Source organism: Psittacula echo (assembly GCF_963264785.1).
Source record: "Psittacula echo genome assembly, chromosome: 1".
In the NCBI taxonomy this organism is placed as follows: Eukaryota; Metazoa; Chordata; class Aves; order Psittaciformes; family Psittacidae; genus Psittacula; species Psittacula echo.
This window is the reverse complement of record NC_137735.1, coordinates 14411418-14434040: the sequence shown is the minus strand read 5'-3', so window position 1 is coordinate 14434040 and position 22623 is coordinate 14411418. Positions and strand designations below refer to the sequence as shown.

At 38.5% G+C, this 22623-nt stretch overlaps 1 protein-coding gene across 1 annotated transcript; it reads right to left on the bottom strand.

The window, feature by feature from the left end:
• Positions 1-17690: 17690 nt before the first annotated feature.
• Positions 17691-20927, bottom strand: ZNF518B (zinc finger protein 518B; the record flags this gene model as incomplete). Its single annotated transcript, XM_080634814.1, has 1 exon — positions 17691-20927. The coding sequence occupies one exon, from the start codon at positions 20925-20927 to the stop codon at positions 17691-17693; it is 3237 nt and encodes a 1078-aa protein (XP_080490940.1).
• Between the last annotated feature and the right edge of the window lie 1696 nt (positions 20928-22623).

Here is a 22623-nt window from a genome sequence, read left to right as displayed (position 1 = left end):
TCTGCTGAACAGACAGATTTAAAGTGACCTCAACAGTTGGGGAAGATAGCGGAAAAGGGCAATAAACTTGGCATTAAACTACAGCTACCTGGGAACCAGGGTATCAGACTTGTTCTAAGCAAATCAAAGTCTTAAGGTGCTGAGGAAAAGAAGAGTGCTGGAACCTAAACCTGAGGGAATGATACCCCAAACAGAAAAGACTGGATCAATCTGATCTGCAGAGAGAACATTTCTCTTCATCTTGCTCCTCTCCCATAATTTAAGGGTGAGAATTTTGAAAGAAAGTTTTTTTTAAAGCTCTGGGTTTTTAAAGCTACAAAACAAAAATGCTTTGAAAACATGCCAATTCTTTAGATGTACATTCAGCTTTTCAAAAACAGCTTAAGGCACTTGCTGTATACATGCGCATAGAAGACCCATTTAAAAAAATGTTACTCAAATATTTTGAAGATAGATACAGGCTATGTGATTTTATGCTGTTTACACCTTCATTTTAATGAGTTCATAATTTCCTCTGGCATTTCCTTCTGCAGATTAAGGCAGTTTCCTGATTTTCAGCTAGAAATAGTATTGACTGCATTAATACATTCAATGCCTATCTATCCTGTCCTATAAAAAGGATTTATGAACCTTCCATACACTTATAGCAAAACATACTACATTATTTACCATTATGTTAAGCCGTATATGGCATCGGCAAAATCTGTTACATTCATTACAAGCACAAATGTTTCCCACTGAAATTGTTACCTTACTCATTTAAGCCAGACTGATGCAGCCTACAAGGTTTTCTAATTGAACTGCCTCCTCCTCATATATGAATTTAGTTAATTTATTTCACAGTAGTTACTAGATACTGTCAAAGTTACACATTAGAGGAAATAAGTTCTTATACTTTTAATTAACAGTTACAGATTTGGGGAAGAAACCTGAAATATATTTTCAAGCACAAGAGTATAAATCAAAGCATCACCCTGAAGCCAGGTAGGAATATAAGAATTTCATGAGTTTGTACTACATGCTTCAAGGACTAAACATTCTACCCTAGAAAATAATACTTCACTATGAAATAAAAGCAAGATGTCACTTTCTGAAGCCATGTAGTGATATATTATGTCTTGCCCTGATGCATGACAAGAACCATCTTTGGAAATTGCTTCCAAGCTATTGTAATTGCACATTCAATTTTTATCTCTAATAGCATACTACTGTATTACATTTTTGCCTCACTCTCCATGATAGGGTGTTAGATGCACTGTATAAAGCAGCTCTTCTATCTTCAGCCATTTCCTCTCTCTTTTATTTCCTATTTTCATCAAAGAATATACACCTGTCCTTTCAAAGGACAATTATTCTTCCATAGACATCTGCCACAGTTGTTCCTATTTTTCTTTTCTAAATGTGCCTTATGTTCTTTTATGCTCTAAATGTGCTTTTTAAAATGTGCTATATCCTCCTAAAGTACTCAACAAAAAAAAAAAGTATTCAACAAAAAACAAAAGTAGAGGATAAAGCAGATGGGAAGAATATGAATGATTCAACATCTTTCCTAGACAAATACTCAAACTTACATCTAGCCTTGTTTACAATGATGGCATTTCTCCAAGATAAAATTATTGTCTGGAGTAAATATGACAGTATTTGTGACCCCTACTACTTTGTTTCTTTTTGTGTGGCACCAGCGGCTCTGTTATGTGAAGTTATTTGGTTGGTGCTCTTCCCAGTATAACCATTCTAATTAATAGCACAACAAAATACCAGCTGGGTACTCAGCAGCGGTCTAGAAAATCAGACAGGACAGGGAACAACTGCTCCCTGGGTCTTCCTATAGAAGGATGGGGAACATCAGGTGAAAATAGCAGGGAACACGCTCAAAACAAACAAAAGCAAATTGTGCTTCAGTACACATGCAGTTAAAATCTGAAACTCTTGCCAAATTCTCTTGCGGAGGGTAAATATTTATATAGCTTCAAAAGGTGGCTCATGAAATTAATGGGAAATCTGTCAAAAGATGCCAAATAAAAAATGACCACCCAAAACTCAGGAAGGCCCAAAGCTGCAATTAGTAGAGGAAGGGGTATTCTGAGGAAGCACAGCTTCTCTAAGCAAGAGCTCTCTAATTTGGCTCTTAAATACTGCTGTTATCAAATATTTTTCTGACTTCGGTTTCATTCATTGCTTTTTTCTAGCCTTCAGTGCAAGCAGAGCTCTAAAAACATTTGCAGCTCAGGTAAGAACTACAGATTGATTTGAGAACTAGAGCAAGCGTGGATAAATATGAAACAGATCCATGTTTCCATGTGTGTATGTCTACACTGATGATTTTCAATGCACCAAGTTAGTACAAAGGGAATGTTAAAGCAAACCAGAAGAAAACAAGTAAAACAATGACACAGGCAATAGCAGTGAAAAAACAAGCAAGAGTTACTTGCACAGCTACACCCCATGTCCAACCCTGAATGCAAATGATGAATCATTGTAGCGCCCAAACCCAGAACAGGATGGGAATTTGGACAAGCTACTAAAGGACGATGGGGAGAGGAAGAGAAGGCAAACTGCTTGGGCATAGAAAGAGCCACAGAGAAAGTGCATGCTGTGAGCACAACTGTCTCTGCTTTTTCAGGCAGAGATGAAATCAGCTGGGCTAAATAGAAGCTACAGATGTTCAGGACATTATAGAGCAGTTACTAGGGGTTTAATGCCTTGTGTAAACAAATAAACTGATCTTTGATGAAATTGCTTTAGATTTATCCCAGATTCATAGAGGGAAGGACGTGTAGGTGCCATTATCAGGCAGGTCTGTCAAATAATTATGTTTGAAAATAGGACTTCCTCTGGATTGTGTGGCTTTACTTAAGGGAACATACTGGAAGTCAACATTAATATTGTTCAGTTTTGGTCCCCGCCATACAAATAAGAGCTGCTGTTAACTCTGTCCCAGCCAGACCCAGAACATGAGCATTGCAAGATTATTTTCATTTCTTGTCCCACAGCTTAAGACATACCAGAAAAAAAATTGCACAGAACATACACAGCAGTATACATACCAGTCACAAAGCAAACAGGGTCCTAGCCATGGGGTCTCTTTTTAAAAATAAAGTATGTGGGGATAGCCACCAAAAATGCAACGTGAACACAAATGCCAAAATCAGAAGCCAAGAAGCTGAAGGGTGACATACTCACATTTTGACAGCTCAAACCGATTACAGAAACAAAATGTAGATGTCTGGTCCCAGACTCTTTGAACAGTGATTTAATTTCTGAATGGACTGATTGCCTGCTGAAGATCATGGCTGTTTGTCTACTGAGATCAGCAGACATTTTTTACTGTCTTAAAAACAAATGTAATGCTGCTATAAACCAGAACATGTTAAATGTATGTATGAAACAAGGGAACACAGTGAAAATCATTATTCTTCTGTAAAAGAATGTCTTCCACATAAGATTTCTTTAGTATTCTGTCATATACTATGTACAGGTAGAAAAATAATAAACTGATAAGCACGAACAATAGATAAAACATAATGAAATACCACTTTGGCAAACAGTGCTGTCTCTTGTGACAGTAACCAGAAGGAAAAGATGGAAGCCATTGATTTTAATTTTTCTCATTTACTCCAAAAATAGCCACTAGGTCATTTCTCCCACCAGCATAGCATGAAACAAACAAAAAATGCTTGCTATTGTAGAGCAGGATATGATGGCTATCTTTATTTAACTATTTTATCCCCATGTCACGTACCTGCAAACTGCATTTGACCTATACATTGAAAGCAAGTCCTTGCTTTTCTCGGGCTATTTCCACTGAATCCTCTTCGGTCTCAGCCCAAGCCTCCCACATGACCCCATGCTTTGTGATCCTGATCCATGTCAGCTCCTCAGTGATCTGGCAAGCTGGGTCTGGCTGGTAAATGGCAGCCCTAAGTCTACAGACAACAAACCACATTTGGGAGGGCAGTTTTCAGATATGTGCACTCCCTCAGTCAGTTGCCACTCCAGCAGTGGAGTATGAACTAGGAACACACAGCCAGGGACCACCACCTTCACCTTATTGCAAGAACAACCTCACTTCTTGGTCCTAAATTTTTTAATTGAAACAAGCCTCAGAGCACACTGAAGTTCATCAGCATAGCAGAACCTCTGAATCCTTTAAGGTTTCAACAGCTGGGTAGAAATAAAGCTAGCTGGCAATGGGATAATAAGGGGCTTTAATATGATCCAACACAAATAAAAAGAGGCTCAAAAGGTGACAGTAGAACAGAATGAACCGTTACACTTCTTCTATATTTATCATTTTATTTAGCATTTGCTATTTTATTAGTAGTTTAACATTTTGCTATGTGCGCAAGAACCTGGCAGAGTGACATCAGTTAAAAACCACCAGGAAAACAATGTGTTAAATCTCTTGGGGCATGAGTCTGAAATCACTGGTGCTGCATTAACACAAGACTACTCGTGACTGACTGCTCTAGATTTTAAAGGTTAATAACACAATAGTGTATTTCTAAAGTGTAAATGCTATTCTCAGACTTACTAAATAAAACTGATAGGGTAAAATGTAACTATGACTTAAGCTTAAAAAAATACAACTTTTTTCCTTCTGAATTTACTTTCACAGGGTCCATGTTAAACATAGCAAATATGTCAGTGAAGAAGTCACCATCTCCTACACAGTATACAGCATGCAAAACTAAATCAAAACATTCACTTGTAAAACTGGAAATGCAATCCCCTACCCAATCCCCTGAAAAGGTAAAAAACGCTTCGCTTCATGAAGACAGGTTTTTAGAAAGCAGGATTATCCCTGTAGGGTACATACCCACACACTGTTAAGAACTGATGTCTTCTGAAAACCCAGGAGGTTAAATGGTCTGGAAGCTGTGGGTATTCAGCACCCTTGAAAACAGTCCAATATGAGCTCTTCAAGTCAAGGATAAGAATTTATATGTCTAATTTGATTCAGATTTCCTAACGGTACTTCTCGATCGAAAAGTGATACAATTATTTTTGTAGCTGCACTAAACTTGCTTTAAATGCAGATTCAATGTAATGTTTTCACCAGCCTTTGCTTCTGCCAGCTGTGGTTAATTTCTATACACTGATTATGCTATCTTAAAATTAAGGACTTAAACAAATATGAATGGTACATTGGAGAATATGATCGCCATGAAGCAGAGAAGGCACTGTTACAGGAAAACACTGTAAGTACAATCTGTCCCAAATCCTGGAGTGTAAACTCTTGGAGAAAACATCTGTAAACTGTCCACAACGGCTTAAAAGTTTCGTTGAGCTAACCATACAATCCATAATTTTAATCTGTGTCATTCAGGATGAGACATTCTTGGTCAGAGATTGCTCAAAGAAATCAAAAAGTGAACCATATGTTTTGGTTGTCTATTATGGAAGAAGAGTATACAACATTAAAGTACGTTTTCTGGAAGACAGCCAACAATACGCACTGGGAACAGGGCTTAGAGGAGATGATGTAAGTAAAATCCCATCTACTGTTACAAGTCGATTGCTTTTGTGTCACATTTCATAAGTTTTTAATACTAAAAGTCAGTGGCAAACTCTCCCATATAACAGACTTGCTGTTACAATGAAGTTTCTTTCACAATACTCTCATTTCAAGTGTATCTCAAAGTTTCATCAACTTCAAAATAACAATTTAAAAACAAATTTTACATACATAATTAAAAACAAATTTTACACTGATTCAGTTTTAAATCAACGTGAAAATGTTCCAAGTATTTACAGAATACTTCTACCTACTCTAAGTAACACCTGCAAAGAGGAAAGAAAAGTCGTCCCTTTACAGGTATACATTTTTGCATATTTTTTAATTTGGCTATTAATACAAGCAGATATTTTAAAATAGATACAACTCAACATATCTGACAGCAAGGCCTGTGGCTATTATTGCTGCCCAGTATTTCTTATTGTCTGTCTCATACACCAAAACAGGAATTAGGTTTTTTTTAAAAAATGAGGAAATAGGACAAAAGTTGTCATGGATGTTCAGAAGCAATTAAATCATGTGAGTCCCCACCAACCAGTTTTTCAGACACGGTAAATTTCAATTAGGAAATCCCTTCAGATTAGTAATGCTTTTTTATATAACTAAATTCAATTATATCCATTACGAGTCCAATTGACTCCTATATGGTTAAATAACATATACTGTATCTGCATGTCTTACACACAAAAAAAGTTAAACCTTAAATAGTCATCTCTATAAAGATAGGATGTGGGGAGTGAAGGCGATAAGATGTGCAGGAAAAACAGTTTGGGAATGAGCTCTGAGGCCTTGGTACTTGACAAGCCCCGGGCCGATGAGTTGGGACATTGAAGGCCAGGGAAGGTTGAAAAACAAGCCTTGGGGGAATGGGCCAGGATGTAGTTGTGGTAGGAGTCTCAGTTGACGATGTGGGGTTGTGAGAGGGTCTTCTCCAGCACTATGATTTGACTATTTACCTGGAGATTTTTACAGGGGCAAATGAGACTGAACGTTGTATGTTTGTGCAGGTTGAGAAAATACTGAACAGGGGGATAAAAAGGGCTTGGTTGTAATAAAGTTGGATTTGAGTCTTGATTAGGATTTGAGTCTCCTCATCAGCTTGAGTCCATGTCGTGAAACGCCACAATATGATACTCACAAAAAAATTAGAAGAAACTTAAAGAATGCTCAGCTGTGCAGCAAGAGCAGAGCAACAACTGATCATGAGGATTAACAGCTTTGTAAATGAGACAGAAATCCAACTCAGGCAAAGCAGCAAAGCCTCTGTAGCTGCATCTTCAATTATATCCTTTTCATGTATGCCAATACTTTGAAAACTTTCCTATAGATAGACCTATAAAAACCTGAAATCAAAACTGACTCAAGCTAACTTAAGAAACTTGGCGGATCAAAGTTTTACATTTGGATTATTACTAGAAAACATGAGCAAGGATCCATGAGCTTTCAGAGATGAAGGGCAAGGTTTACTGACAAGTTGCTCTTCAGGAACATTGATTTAATAATAAGGGAGCGAAAACCACATCCTTCATTGTTCAAGCACACCAAAACAGTTTGAGAAGCAGAAGGATAGAACAAATCAAGAACTATACTGCAGTGCTGCATCATCCTGGCATTACAGTAAGGAACCATCAAGGCTTCTGTAAAACACTGGCTCATTTCTGAACTGAACCTCCCAGATAATTTTCTGAAGGTTCACAATGATACAGAAGAAAGTTTAGATTTCTGTGGTTCTTACATTGTTAAGTCTTCCTTTAACAGCCCTGATAAAAAAAGGCTCAACCACAATGACTGGATAGAAAAATGGAGCTGAAATATGGTACACCACAGCATAATATAGTATGTGTATGGAACACTACAGAGACCTAATACTAAATTTTCACCATTTTAACAATTAAGGCAAATAGAAAATTACTTGAATAACATGTGAACAATTTTTTCTGAAGTAAAAGGAAGGAGAACACAATCCGTTCCCATCTCAGGAAATACCAAAATATATGACTTTGTTCCAACATGTGCACGGAAATTACGTATCTTGAACAGTAGGTCATGACTGAAAACAGTCAAACTGGAAAGTTACAATTCCAGAATAAGGATTTCAAGCATCTAGTTAATAACCAACCATATAGCGAAGACTTTGCTCTACCAGGTCAAAGCTGTAATCATGACACATTACCTTAACCCTTCTTTCTTGAGTATTGTTTCTTTTTAATTCAGAAATCCTCCCATAGATCAACAACAGACAAATTTCAGAACTGCTTTGCTAGTCAGCTGTGGCCAGGGAGCTACAGAAACAACAGACTCTACTTCTGTGCATTATTCTCAGCAGCAAACATGTAAATACAATTAACTGGGCATGAAGAACATTGGCAATCATGAACAATCAGTGGCACCCACAATGCTCAGAAAATCTACTTCCACCTCAAGCAGTCTCAAAGGATTCACAAAAACTCTCTTGAAAAGTGCCTCCTCAGTTTCTACAGCTTGTTTAAGGTTCTTACCTCAGGAAGATGAAAACTATTTGTAATGCTGTGAATTACAGCAAAATTGCTGCCTGTACTTTTCCAGCGCCTGTTCAAATGCTTTCCAGAGTGCTCTACATTGTTCCTTTACAGGGAAACCCTGTTACACTGCATTTTGCAGTATGTGATGCAGACAGACCAGCTGCTTTATCTAGAATAACTGAATATTCCTTCTTAACCTGTCAAAGAGAAAGAAACTCTATAGGCAGATAGGAACAGCCTCACGCTGACAGGCCCTTGTTCTCATGGCAGACTTCAACCACCCTGACATCTGTTAGAGTGAAGGTACAGCCCGGCACAAGCAATCCAGGAGGTTCCTCGTTTGTGTGGAAGACAACTTCCTTCTGCAAGTAACAGAAGAGCCAACAAGGAGAGATGCCATGCTTGACCTCGTGCTCACCAACAGGGAAGGGCTCATTGGAAATGTGATGCTCCAGGGCAGCCTTGGATGCAGCGACCACGAGATGGTCGAATTCGAGATCCTCAGGACAGTGAGAAGAATGTGCAGCAAGCTCACTGCCTTGGACTTCAAGAGAGCAGACTTTGGCCTCTTCAGGAGCCTGCTTAGTAAGGTTCCATGGGACACAGCCCTAGAGGGCAGGGGGGCCCAAGACTCTTGGTTGTTATTCAAGGATCACCTGCTCCAAGCTCAGAAGCGTTGCATCCCAACTAGAAGGAAGTGCAGCAAGAGGGCCAGGAGACCTCCTTGGATGGATAAGGAGCTGCTCAGGAAAATTCAAAGGAAAAAAGAGGCTTACGAAAGGTGGAAGCAAGGACAGGCAGCCTGGGAAGAATACAGGGATGCTGTCCGGGAAGCTAGGGACCAGGTGAGGAAGGATAAGGCCCAGTTAGAATTGAACTTGGCTAGGGATGTTAAGGATAACAGGAAGGGATTCTATAGGTACGTAGCGAGTAAAAGACAGACTAGGGACAACGTAGGCCCCCTTCGGAAGATATCGGGAGAACTGGCTACCCTGGATTTGGAGAAGGCTGAGGTTCTTAATGACTTCTTTGCCTTGGTCTTCACTGGCAAAGTCTCTGACCGCACCACCCAAGTCTTGGAAGGTGAACGCAGGGACTGTGAGAATGAAGACCCTAGGCCCACTGCAGGAGAGGATCTGGTTCGAGACCATCTTAAAAACCTAAACGCACACAAGTCCATGGGACCTGAGGAAATCCATCCGCGGGTCCTGAAGGAGCTGGCAAATGAAGTTGCTAAGCCACTGGCCATCATATTTGAAAAATCATGGCAGTCAGGTGAAGTTCCTGACGACTGGAAGAAGGGAAATATAACCCCCATTTTCAAGAAAGGTAAAGTGGATGACTCGGGGAATTACAGACCAGTCAGTCTCACCTCTGTGCCTGGCAAATTCTTGGAGCAGATTCTCCTGGAAGACATGCTAAGGCACATGAAAAACAAGGAGGTGCTTGGTGACAGCCAGCATGGCTTCACTAAGGGGAAATCCTGCCTGACCAATTTGGTGGCCTTCTATGATGGGGCTACGGAACTGATAGACAAGGGCAGAGCAGTTGACGTCATCTATCTGGACTTGTGCAAAGCCTTTGACACTGTCCCACATGACATCCTTGTCTCTAAATTGGAGAGACAGCAATTTGATGGGTGGACCACTCAGTGGATAAAGAACTGGCTGGATGGCCACACGCAAAGAGTTGTGGTCAATGGCTCGATGTCTGGCTGGAGACCGGTAACGAGTGGTGTCCCTCAGGGATCGGTGTTGGGACCGGTCTTGTTCAACATCTTTGTCGGTGACATGGACAGTGGGATTGAGTGCGCCCTCAGCAAGTTTGCCGATGACACCAAGCTGTGTGGTTCGGTTGATACGCCGGAGGGAAGGGATGCCATCCAGAGGGACCTCGACACGCTTGTGAGGTGGGCTGGTGCCAACCTTATGAAGTTTAACCATGCCAAGTGCAAGGTCCTACACCTGGGTCGGAGCAACCCCAGGCACAGCTACAGGTTGGGCAAAGAAGAGATTCAGAGCAGCCCTGCAGAGGACTTGAGGGTGTTGGTCGATGAGAAAATGAACATGAGCCGGCTGCAGTGTGCGCTCGCAGCCCAGAAAGCCAACCGTATCCTGGGCTGCATCAAAAGGAGCGTGACCAGCAGGTCAAAGGAGGTGATCCTGCCCCTCTACTCTGCTCTCGTGAGACCTCACTTGGAGTATTGTGTGCAGTTCTGGTGTCCTCAACATAAAAAGGACATGGAACTGTTCGAACAAGTCCAGAGGAGGGCCACGAGGATGATCAGGGGACTGGAGCACCTCCCGTATGGAGACAGGCTGAGAAAGTTGGGGCTGTTCAGCCTGGAGAAGAGAAGGCTGCGTGGAGACCTCATAGCAGCCTTCCAGTATCTGAAGGGGGCCTACAAGGATGCTGGGGAGGGACCATTCATCAGGGACTGTAGTGACAGGACAAGGGGTAATGGGTTCAAACTTAAACAGGGGAAGTTTAGATTGGATATAAGGAAGAAATTCTTTACTGAGAGGGTGGTGAGGCACTGGAATGGGCTGCCCAGGGAGGCTGCGAATGCTCCATCCTTGGCGGTGTTCAAGGCCAGGTTGGATGAGGCCTTGGGTGACATGGTTTAGTGTGAGGTGTCCCAGCCCATGGAAGGGTGGTTGGAACTAGATGATCTTAAGGTCCTTTCCAACCCTAACTATTCTATGATTCTATGATTCTAAACCTAAACAACAACAGATGCAGACCTATTACATTTCTCCTCGGTGATTTTATTCACAGATTCAGCTCTGCAGTGTTTGCGCTTTTGGATTAGTCTATTTTCATCCATTAAAAATACGTTTTTCCTTACACATATTATTCAAAGTTTTCCCTGTCCTACTGCAACTTCTAACTTTTCATGTACAGTTTATGAGATGTTAACGCTTTGAATCATCAAAGACCATTTTTGATTAACAATTATTTTTCAAAACATATTTTAAATTCAACTTTCATGAGAGCTTTCATCATTAGTTCTTATGGAGCCATAAAAGGTCTACAAGACCATAAAGAGGGAAAAAAAGCGTTGCCCATCAGACTTCTATGTTAGAAGGAACTGAAGTTCCACGCAGCTAAATTAGCATTAAGCTAGAATATAATGAAATACAACTGGGGAAGGGTGGGACACAGACCAAAACACCACTATCTTAGCAGAGCTGTATCTTTTGTTAGCAATTTAGCCACAGATGTTCACACCTCCATCCATGAAACCTCCAGCTCATGAAAGTCCAAACCACATAAAGCTATAAAGATCAGGTTCCAGATCATCATAAGCTTGTAATTTAAGCATTTACATTCAAAACTGCTGTCCTGAGCACCCTTTACTTGGCTGCTGCCTTCTCTACTCCAATCAGTTTCAATATTAAAGATCTAGAGATCCCTGTAACAAAGCTTATTTCATGCACATAGTTCTTTTGAAGAAATCAAAACCTTGTTCACATTTAAAGCTGATCATGACACAAAACTCAAGTATTTTTATCTCCCTTGCAAAACTAGATCTGCCACATGCAAAATACACGTTTTAGCATGTCTGCAGCATGAGGCTGAACTCACAATGCAGTAACTGAAAACCAAAGGCAGAAGTAGGCTCCTCTTCAATTCAGGGTCTGTTCTACAGAGAAGCATAGAGCACAGCCTCATCTAGATCTCTGGATCTTCCTGTTCTGGCCACAGATATTTCCTCCATCCTCACCACTCCCTACCCCACCATTTTCATTTTCATAATTTTCATTTTCATACTATCAGTCATACAAGTCATATCATTTCAGTTCATTTCAAAGTGAGTGAAAGGGGTTAGCTCCACCTGCCTTCATCAGCCATTAAATTGGCTGAACTCATCAGAATAGATGAGGGAGCACTTTCACCATGCCTTCCGCTGACAGCATTACGTCAAAAGCTAGAACGACGAAAATGGACTCTATGATCACCTCTGAGGGGATGCTCCACACCTTAAATGACAGTTCCAAGGATGAACTGTTCTCATTCAGAATGTGCAACATGTAGTCCAGAGTCCTACCACCACCCCAACACAATTCAACATTACACCTTTCACAAGCAATCCTTGAGACATTATTCCTATCTCACCAGAACAGTCTGGAGACCAGCAGCTAGGATATTCCTATGACAGCAGAGATCAGTTTAAGTCTCTTCAGATAATGACGGGAAAATAATGAAACAAAGTATTGAATTTTCATCTTTACATCTACCGAAGAGTAGGGTGCCATTAAAAGAGCTGAAAACCTACAATTCTGGACTATCAGTGCTTATCACCATGACATCTAAGTCAACTTCATGTTCTAGCAGCCAAGAGACTCAGAGCTTAGTATTTTAAATCTCACTAACTCTGAGTACAGGATGAAACAAAACAGGAAGAAAAGAAAACCTAAGTAACATTGGAGACATTTTTCCTTCATTACCAGAGCTACAACTTAAAGGTACACTAACGAATAATGTGACACAAGCCAAGTGAAACCAAGTTAAATTTCCAAAGCAGGTGAAAAATTACAGTAAGACTTTTTACCTTTCCAAACGACAAAAAATATTACAAAACAGGAAGAGAAGTAATACTGATGAAGAGTAGGTTTAGAATTAAAGAAAATTAGGATTACTTTGGTTTGGCATGAAATAAAAATCCCAGATTTCCCTAGATGTCTAGTACCAACAGTGACCTTGAACAGAAGGCAAAGGCAAAGACAAAACAGCAAAGTGGAGAAATGTACAGAAGTAAAAATTATCAAAAGTTGGAAAACACACTGGTTTGGAGATCAAATAGTCTTCACCTTAAAATAATTCAGGAACAATTTCATCTCATCACAGATTTAATCAGATTCTCGTTAGCAAGGTGTGGATCAGGTGGAGATGACAGAGACTACCATGAGATACTACCACATACATGAAAGCCATGCCTACAGTAAATGTGATATAAGACAGATATAGGATACTTATTAATGTACCAGTAAGCTTTCACTACTGTGTACAGTTCTAGTGATGTCATACCAATGAGTCTCAAGACTAGCTCAAGAGGAGAAAGAATAGCGTGATGACAGCTCAGTGGTGTGATGAGAGCATAGGGAAGCAAATCATTTAAGCTGAAGCACTGCTTCCTGTTGGTAGGATGGCAGGATTAAGAGACTCCCACACCAGGACAGATGATGTTAAATACCTCACATAGCTTTCTGTTGCTGTTTGAACAGTTTAGGAATCTTGAACCACACCTTTATCATGTCAGGAATGAGCTTGGAGGATGCAATTTTTTTTAATACCAGAGAATAAGCCTAAAACCCTGCTAAGACCTTTCTTGTTCCATTAATTAGAGGGATTTTATAGCAACTTTCTCAGCAAACTGAATGGGAAAATAGAAGGTATATTTAAAAAGGTACAAGGAAACCCGCAGTGTAAAGTATTATGTACTGCTAATTAAGTGTAACTTTTGACAGTGAATAATGATTTATATTTGCTCTATCTTTTCAAAATCTATTATTACATCTGGCATCACAAATTTTTATATGTGATACTGCATTCTCAGGGCTTAGACGTGCTCCTCTTTTGCCCTAAGCAGCCAGCTGCTTTCTCCTACAGAAGACATGCACACAAAGGATATAAGAGGATTAAAATCTGGTGCTTTTCCTTTCATGATTGGTTCCATTTAATTTAATCTATTATAATCTAATCACAATTCTATGCAAAGTATTACCTATTTCAAATACTGTCATTTGCAAGTCGTTTAATGCTATACATAAAACCATCTAGCAATTTCATTTTCAGTCACTGATTACAATTTTTCTTTTTCCCTCAGAAATTTAATTCTGTAAAAGAGATCATTGACTTCTACAAATGTGTTCCCATCACACTCATTGACGGAAAGGATAAGTCAGGAACACAGAGAGAACAATGTTACCTTACATATCCATTCCAGTTGCACAAAAGATGTTTTCTGCCTTAATATCACCAATTTGCTTGTATAGAACAATTATTAAATGCCTCAAAAAACAGATTAGCCTTTGAGTGAGAAGCTCCCTGTAATATTACGAAGCACTCTACATTGTTCCACTGAAAAATCCTCTCCAAGTGAGAGTACAAATCAACTCCATTTTTTTATTCATTTGTTTTTAACTTCAAGGATACAGGTAAAGTATATGCCACTGTATTAATTCACAGGAAATCATTAAGAGATCGATACCTTGACAATGATTGAGCAATTTGCTTATCTTGCACTCTACCTTCTAAGACAAGATGAAAACCGAACTCAGTCTTGCTTACTTAAATGTTACTGCAGCTGTTAGTAGCAAAAACTTAATAGAGCATTCTAGTCACATAAAAAATAAAGTACTCTTGCTTTTAAAACTACACATGAAATGCTACTTATCCGAGTTCTCACTGTTTAACGATTTCATTCAGTGTAGGCATGTGTTTGCACAGGAACAACCTGTGCTCAGCAGCCACTGAAGTCAGTGGGCATCAGATGATGCTCACAGATATTGGAGCAGATTATAAAACTAGCTTTAATTATGTAAATTCCATTATTTAACTAACACTTATTCTGCAGCTTAAGTAGCAGATACTCCATATCACAGCCTTCAAACACTTGGATAGTAAAACCATTATGCAAACAGTCCCTCTGAACTCATACCACGTGCAAATAATAGAGATAAAAATCATCAGTAGGAACTGCAGATGTGCTTCAAACTCATCACAAAAGCATGTTCCAGTTAAAAAATACAGTAATATTTATTCATATAATTTGAGGTTCAGGAGGCTTAACTAAATTCATTTTAAATATGAAGGCAAACTTCAGCATCTCTCTGCAAACCATCCATAATCTTCCTTTTCAAGCACACTCAGAAGTTTAACTAGGCAACTGGAATATATCAAGAAAGCAACTTCAGTTACTCTATCCTTACAGAATAGGAACAAGAAGAATAAAACCATTCAAGCCCAAAACAAGACATTCCAGTTAATGATGTAGTATGTAGTGGCACAAACTAAGTCTAAAAAAAAAAGAAATCAGCAGTTGGTTACCTCCTCAGAACCTTTTTATTCCTCAATGCTGCATCAAAAAGCTAAAGAACATTCATTGTAATTATTTCTCCCAAATCACTGAGACTGTTATACCTGAAGGAAATTATTCTGACATGACATTATCTAAAAATGAGAACGAAAATGAACAAAACAGAAGCTGCCAAGTAGAGTTTGGCAGAGCTCATAAAAAGGAAAAGAGGCATGTTGTAATCTCCTTTAAGAGTTTCACCACCACTAAACAATTTAACTGACAAAAGGTTTTCATGTGAAAACAAACAAAAAAAATCTAAATTTAATCTATGTTTAATCTATGATTTAATTTAGATAAGAGATTATAGCAGTGACATAGAAAGCTTCGCAGATGTTTACTAAAACAGTAAACCTGCTTACAAAAGACAAGCATTACTAGTATACTTAAACCATCTAAAGTTTGTAAAGCTGAGAAGCAGCACTTCCTTTATTCCCCCCTCAGCACAGGTTTCATGAGGAATGTTCCAATTTTGCCAGTGAAAACTCATACAAAGCAAATTCAAACTATTTATTTAGTAGCTTCTACAGAAACAAAATTAATTCAGACAAGAACCTGGACTGAAGGAGTTAAAACAAAGGAGTAATTTTAACCACTTTTTTTTTAATTATGTTAACAGTTTCAATATTTATTACATGTGACATGCTGTAATTGTAAAACGGAAACTGCTTTCACAACTGAAAATGCAAACAGTACTGTTAAGTTTGGCATCAAAGTATATGAAGTGAAAAAAACCCTTTAGTGTACTTATCTAAAAAAATAGAATTCCATTTGAATACAAAATGAGAACTGTTATTTCATCTTTCTTGACAAAACTGACAAAAGAAAATTTGTTCTGTGGAACAGGTTAGTCTGATACAAATAATACAAAAGTTTTCCATGTGTACATGATGAAAAAGATCTGTCTTAAAGCACCAACTATCTGAAGGACTTTTAACACTGTATTGCAAAATGATGGGAAAGCAACATTTTGACTAGTTTTGAAAATAAGCCTCAGTCAGATGTAGTTTTAAAATATACACATTTCAATGCAGATACAATACATACTTTATCAAAACAATGTATAACCTGCTGAAGTATATAAAAAAAATATTCCCAGTTTAAACTGCTTACAAAACTGCACCAACAGTGAAGAGTTACGGACTACGAGCTTTTCAAGCGTAGTCCCATTTAAAACATAGAACACACATCCAGCATTAGAGTCAGTATTGATTTTCTTACCTGTAAAACTGTAAGAAGCTATTTTAACTGTAAATATGTGCTTCGACATACTGCATCCTATATGGTTTCAAAGTTATTTAAAATGGACAAGATGAATAAAAACACATACTGTTCATATACAGAAACATTAGACTTCAGTATCATCCATCCCTCTTCTTCACTAAAAACTTAAAATTTGGCCCTGATATAATAAAGTGTTTAAACAACTGAGTGATGTTTACACTGAAGTCGGTAGATACACATTAGACATACATATGTAACTAGACACATGCCTGTATGAATTAAGACCTACAAAAAAAATATATTCTAACAATATCTAAATTCTTAAGATTAAGAAGGATGAAAGATTGCACTGAAAATCTGGTTCAACACTGTCAATGTAAAAGCTGTGCAGCATCATTTCTCATTTTGAAAGTCTCCATCTTCAGCAAGTTCCCCTTGTAAATAAGAATTAACTCACCAACTAGAGTTCTAACCAAATGACCAATTACGTAAATGCGTTTCTATCAGGCTACACACACATGGTGGTAAAGAGTTTATGTTTGGCTATTACTTCCTTAGATTTCAGAACAGCCTTGAGTTCATATAGTGAAAAGCTTCACTCCTATCAGTCCAAGCCTAACAATACTCCAGCTCTGCCTGTTCAGAACAAGAACAGAAAGCTCACAGTGTTGTGCTCTCTCACATCTACCCAATACAGGCCAGGTAAAAACTAAGTACTAAACAAAATTAAACTTTTCAGTGCTATCTGAGCTAGTGGGAGTAACACTAATCCCACAGATTGTTCATTTGCACCCCTGTATCTCCTCTGAAGTCAGCAGAAGTGGTTTTGTTTCACTGAAACAGAATACTTGCTTTTAAGTTTTACTTTTTTGTATGTGGTGCTTAACTTGCCACTAAAACCTATCATACACAATTGCTACCCACAGAGGATCAGAAGTGCTTTTCAGTACATGTATGCTCAATCTCTGAAACACCATGCTGTACTAACACAATCTAAAGCCTGTTAAATTTACAAAGGTATCATCATCTAGGATTTTAATCCACACAGACCTAGCACAGACAAGTCACAGCACAGTATCCTAGCACACAGAGAATGGTAACTAGAAAGATGTTTGCATAGCAAATCTTTTCCAAATTTCTCCTATGGACAGATGAAGTTGAACTTCAATGCAGTTTTCAAACACAAGAGTGCAAAGTAGTGCTTAATCGTATCAGCTTTTCTGTATCTCTAACTTTGCTCTCTTCTTCTACTTTGCTCACAGTAGACACCTTTTGGCAAAATAAAGCAGTTATTTGAATTTTCCTTTCCAAGGAAGTTAGTGGCACTCAGTAAAAATAATAGGGGAACCTTCCACTCGTCTCTCACTTAATGCTTCTGTGATGGAAGAGAAAGAACATCCCAACCCTTGGTTGCCTCTATCAAGTGCCTCTGTCCATGACTTATCCATTCTTCTTGGTCCATATATACTCTTCCACAAAACCAACACTTAAACAGACACTGAAGTGTTTCAGCTGGTGAAGTTTCCACCACTTGGTAGTTGTTTTTATGGGTCTTTTTTAGTTTCATTTTTAGCATACTCCGCTTTTTTGCTTGATTTCCTGTCTCAACATTCTGAAGAGTAAGACGCTTTCGGTAACGTTTGACACCAAGACAACTACTAGTCCTTTTTGACAAAACTACTTTCAGGACTTGACCTTTATACTTGTTGATAGTCTTCATGACATTAATTATCTCTGGCGTGTCAACATCAGGATGGTTTAGTACCACAACTGGCTGGTTACGACGAGGGCATTTTATCAACTGATTTGTTCTCAGAGGAACAAGTCGAAGACGTCTTGCTGTCAAAAGATACGACATGTCAGAACTTGAACTGTTTTCTGACTGAGTTCTTGTTTTCCTCTTAGGAAGTTCCCTGAAGCTTGCCTGTTTTGCCTTGGTTTTGGGACCTAGTTGACTTTTTAAATAGGGTTTGCTTTGCTTACTAACATTACTGCTTTTCTGCAACAGCACACCAGTTTGTTTGCTATTATTTTTAACACTTGCCTCTCGCTTTGGTCTTTTCCTGAGTGATATACTTCGGGACTCTGCATTCATCTCACTCTGATTAGGTAAACACGGCAATTTACTGCTAACTGTCTCCGAAACACTGACAGGAACCGGGCGAGGCAGAAACATTTCATTGCAATACACAGAAGGAGCTGATGTTTCACTCCTGTTTTCTACTCCATTTGAGTTTTGACTGCTAGTAGCATTCAGCACTCTCAGCATTGTCCCTTTGGGGATAAACACTGGAGTAGCAACATGTGAATTTTTAGTTACCCTGTTTTTAGATGTACTTGCAAATGTAAGCAGCTGATGTTTACTGTGTTCTTCACTACTAATCACACTGTTTCTACCATGCACTTGAGGTAAAGATGCAGGCTGTTCCACTTCAGAGGCAGAAACAGCCCTCTCACAGATCGCTGAATCTTCTTGAGGGGAAATCACTTTTTTACTAGAAGCTTGACATCTCAAAGGCATGGATTTCATGTTAGATTCAGCAGCTGACATGAGCTGAGCAATCTTTCTACACAGCAATGTTGCTGACTTCTTATTGCATGTTGAGTCATCCCATCTGACAGCGTCTGGAACATTTTCCGTCCCAGAGCTAAGAGAAAATACAGATGAAATAACAGGTCCCTCAAAAGGATTGCCTTTATTTTCCTTCTTCTGTAGCTCTAATGATTGCAGAAGACGAGTGTTTTTTTGACTTATGGTTCCGGCTCTCTTTACTTTGCTAAAGCCAAAAGTCATGGCCTCACAAGATGGAGTTTTAGCGACATGAAAGTTTTTTCCTGCTTCAGAAGATTTAACAGATTTTTCATCAAAACCCTTACCAGCTGAATGTGTTTCTGTAGAGCTGACTGGCAGACTCCTACATTCTTTGTCATCCCTCTTTAGAGGCAATGTATCCTTTTGTTTAATGACTGCAGAAGAAGAATTTTTTCCCTCCTGACCAGCCTCTACTGAAGTGTTCTTGGAACTTTTATCTTCAGAAATAGCAGCATATTTTGGAGGGGGTATATCCACACCTTCGTAACAATGCAAGTCATAATGTAAGTTATTTTTTCCATCTACTTTCCACCTCGAGGATTTAAAATCACTTCTTTTTTCCGTATTATTCATCACCAGAGAAGGAGAACAAAGTTCTATAACACCTGAATGAATATCAATACCCTTCACCAAATGAAAGCATAATTTTGATGCATCTTCCCTCTGTATACATACAGAGTTACAGTCTGAGAGTTGAGAATCAGAAAAACATTCAGAATTTTTGTCACGTGTACTATCCAAATTAAGCTGGTTACTGACACTGGGTAGTTTGTCTACATTCACTTCCATCATTAGTAACTCATTTTGAGATACAGAAGCTGGGTTTTTTCCTTCTGCAGATTGTTCTATACCTTGATTCTCAAGCTGTTCCTCAGCACTGTTCACAGGCTTACAAGTTGCTTCTTTCATAGGGATTAGTTTAAGAACAAGTTGTTGTGCTCCATTCACTATTTTAATCTCTACTATTTGAGCTAAACAGTTAGAAGGAACTACAAATTCAGATGGTGCAATTACTGTTAAAGGCATCCCAGGTTGTAAAGGCTCTGTTTTTGGAGAATAAACCTCGACTTCCACACTTTGATTCTCACATATGCCTATTTCAGATGGCCCTAATAACGGTTTATCCTGGACTGATGCTGTGTTTATGGTACATTCTATATCATGAGATAAACTGGCCCTTTTAGTTGCTTTACGTGGAATGTGACAAACCATATTTGAAGATGAATTTGAATGTTCATTCCGAAAAGGAATTTTATCATATTTCAGCTTTTCAAATAAAGTGCTTTGAGTTGGCTTCTTTTGCCTGTGGTTTATGGTATTATTTGATAGTCGTTTTGTGGGTGTTTCATGTACTCTTCTCGTATGCTTTACTATGTAATCATGTCTAACAGCACCATATTCGCAGTATTTACACTGATACGGAAAAGTTCCAGTGTGTTTCACCAAATGTCTCTGGAATTCTCCTTTGGTGTAGGATATGTAGCTACAGTGGGAACAAATAAATTTAATTTCTTCATGTTGACTTACGTGTTTTTTATACTGTAACAGATCCTTTGTTGAAAATCTGCATTTATCACAGTAGTATTTACCTGGCAGAAAGTTTTTAACTTTAAATGTTTTCTGGGGTTTACTTGGAGATTTTTTTTCTCGTTTTTGAAAGTCTACAGCACTGGCACCCTCAGGAACAAAATGGAAAGCTGGTGGTGGAATATGACTGCACTTCTTGCAGATGAAATTTTTGTCTTCAGTCCACCCAAGCTCCTTACGCTTTTCTATATCTTGCACTGAAATTTTCTGAACACTTCTGCATTTTATACAGCTTATCAGTGATACCTTATTGTTCTCCGCCTCAGTCCCTTGGTAACAGTAGTTCTGGTCATCATCCCCTTTTGATGGATTCACTTTATCCTCTGAAGATTGCTTTGGGGATGTAGTTAAGGAATTATTTTTATCATTAACTTGGCCAGGGTACAACGTTGGTAAAATTTCCCTCATTTTTTTCAACTGCATTTCAGAAGATGTGAGTCTGCACCAGTTTTGTCAAACACAGCAGCAACAGACAAAATGCCTTCTTGGTATTAGTCTTGTGTATGTTGTTTATCAATCATTCAGGCTACCAATCTGCAGAATACACACTTTGGAAGAAATGGCGCTCAAGCAACTGCATCCATATTATATTCCGTGTTCTTTATTTTATTCAATCAACTTGCAGCACTAAAGAATAAAAAGCAGAAGATTAAGTCAGTTACAATTCACTGGCTACTGAAATACAGTGACCTAATAATTTAACTATTAGTGGACTACAACTGGATTACAAGGTGCAACTCTACTGTTAATAAACCACTGACTATTCTGCACATACAAACATGAACTCCAAGCAAAACATACCCAATTCAATAATCCTTTAACATCTGTTCTGATTAAAAATGTTCATAACTTCATACAATTATCTGCTATGCATCAAAATCCAAAGAGCTCATGCTATTTCTTCCATGTCATGATACACTTCACATTTAAGAAATGTGTTCAGAAGCCTAACAAGACAGACACTTGGCAACTGAACTGAGCAGCAGAGTATGATTTCAGTTCATATACAGCTCTTAACTCAGGAAAAGATAAGTGTCACTTGTGAATCACAGTAGGATCACAAAAGGAGAGTGATTACAATGATTAGTAGAAACACACAACTATGTGTTTGATTTTGAACACAAGGGGTTTTAAGTTAGCATGGAATTCCTGAAGTATAGAAGGAATCGGTGCCAATGTTTCAGAACCAGTCTTTAACAGCAATTCATAACAAGATGCAATTTATACTTCACATGTTCTGAAAGTAATGAAATAAAAATAATCTGCAGCTGCAAAATTAATTACTTTCACTTTTATTAATATCACAGTGTAATCACTTCTCTGTATGAGCACAAGCATATAAATAATTCACTCCATCCTGATAATACAGAATGTGTCAATCAAGCAAAATAAACAATGCAGTGGGAAGCAGAAGGAGAACAGTAATATCAGTAAGACCACCACATTAACTAGTGCAGTATATTTGGGCCCACAGGTTCTAACACTCTTATTGTCTCTCTTTTGTATTTAACATGAACAAGATCTCAACCTTTAAGCTTTTGCCAAGACTATGAGACCACTGCTAATTGGAAAATAAACCACTAAATTAGCCTTTTGAGAAACACATAAACCACTACAAGGTGCAAAGCTAACACCAACAAGTAAAATCTGCTCAATGTCTTTCTTATTCAAACATTCTTATTTACAGACATGCTGCTGCACAGATCTGCATTCATGTATACAACCTATTTGATGAGGTTATTTCAGAACTCCTTTAGTTTTCAATACATCTTATAGAAGACATATGCTTCTGAAATCCAGTTCCTCCTCTCCATGTCTATCAACAGCGAACAGGTTCTGTTTTGGGCTCCAAAAGTACAACACTGAGATCACCTAAGTAGCATCCTATTACAATAATCCTACACAAATGAGAAAAATTTACACTATGGTACATCTCCCCAGTGGCTTGAGACAGGAGTCAGCATCTGATCTAGAAAGCTTTTCTGGCAGCTCCCTGTGCTCCATCTGCCAATAACTGCTATAGGAATGCTGACCTAAAGATGTGGCTCTGCAAAGAGCAAGTATACGATGTAACCTCAAATAACAAGTCAAAAAACTTGTCAAAACAAGTCAAAAAATA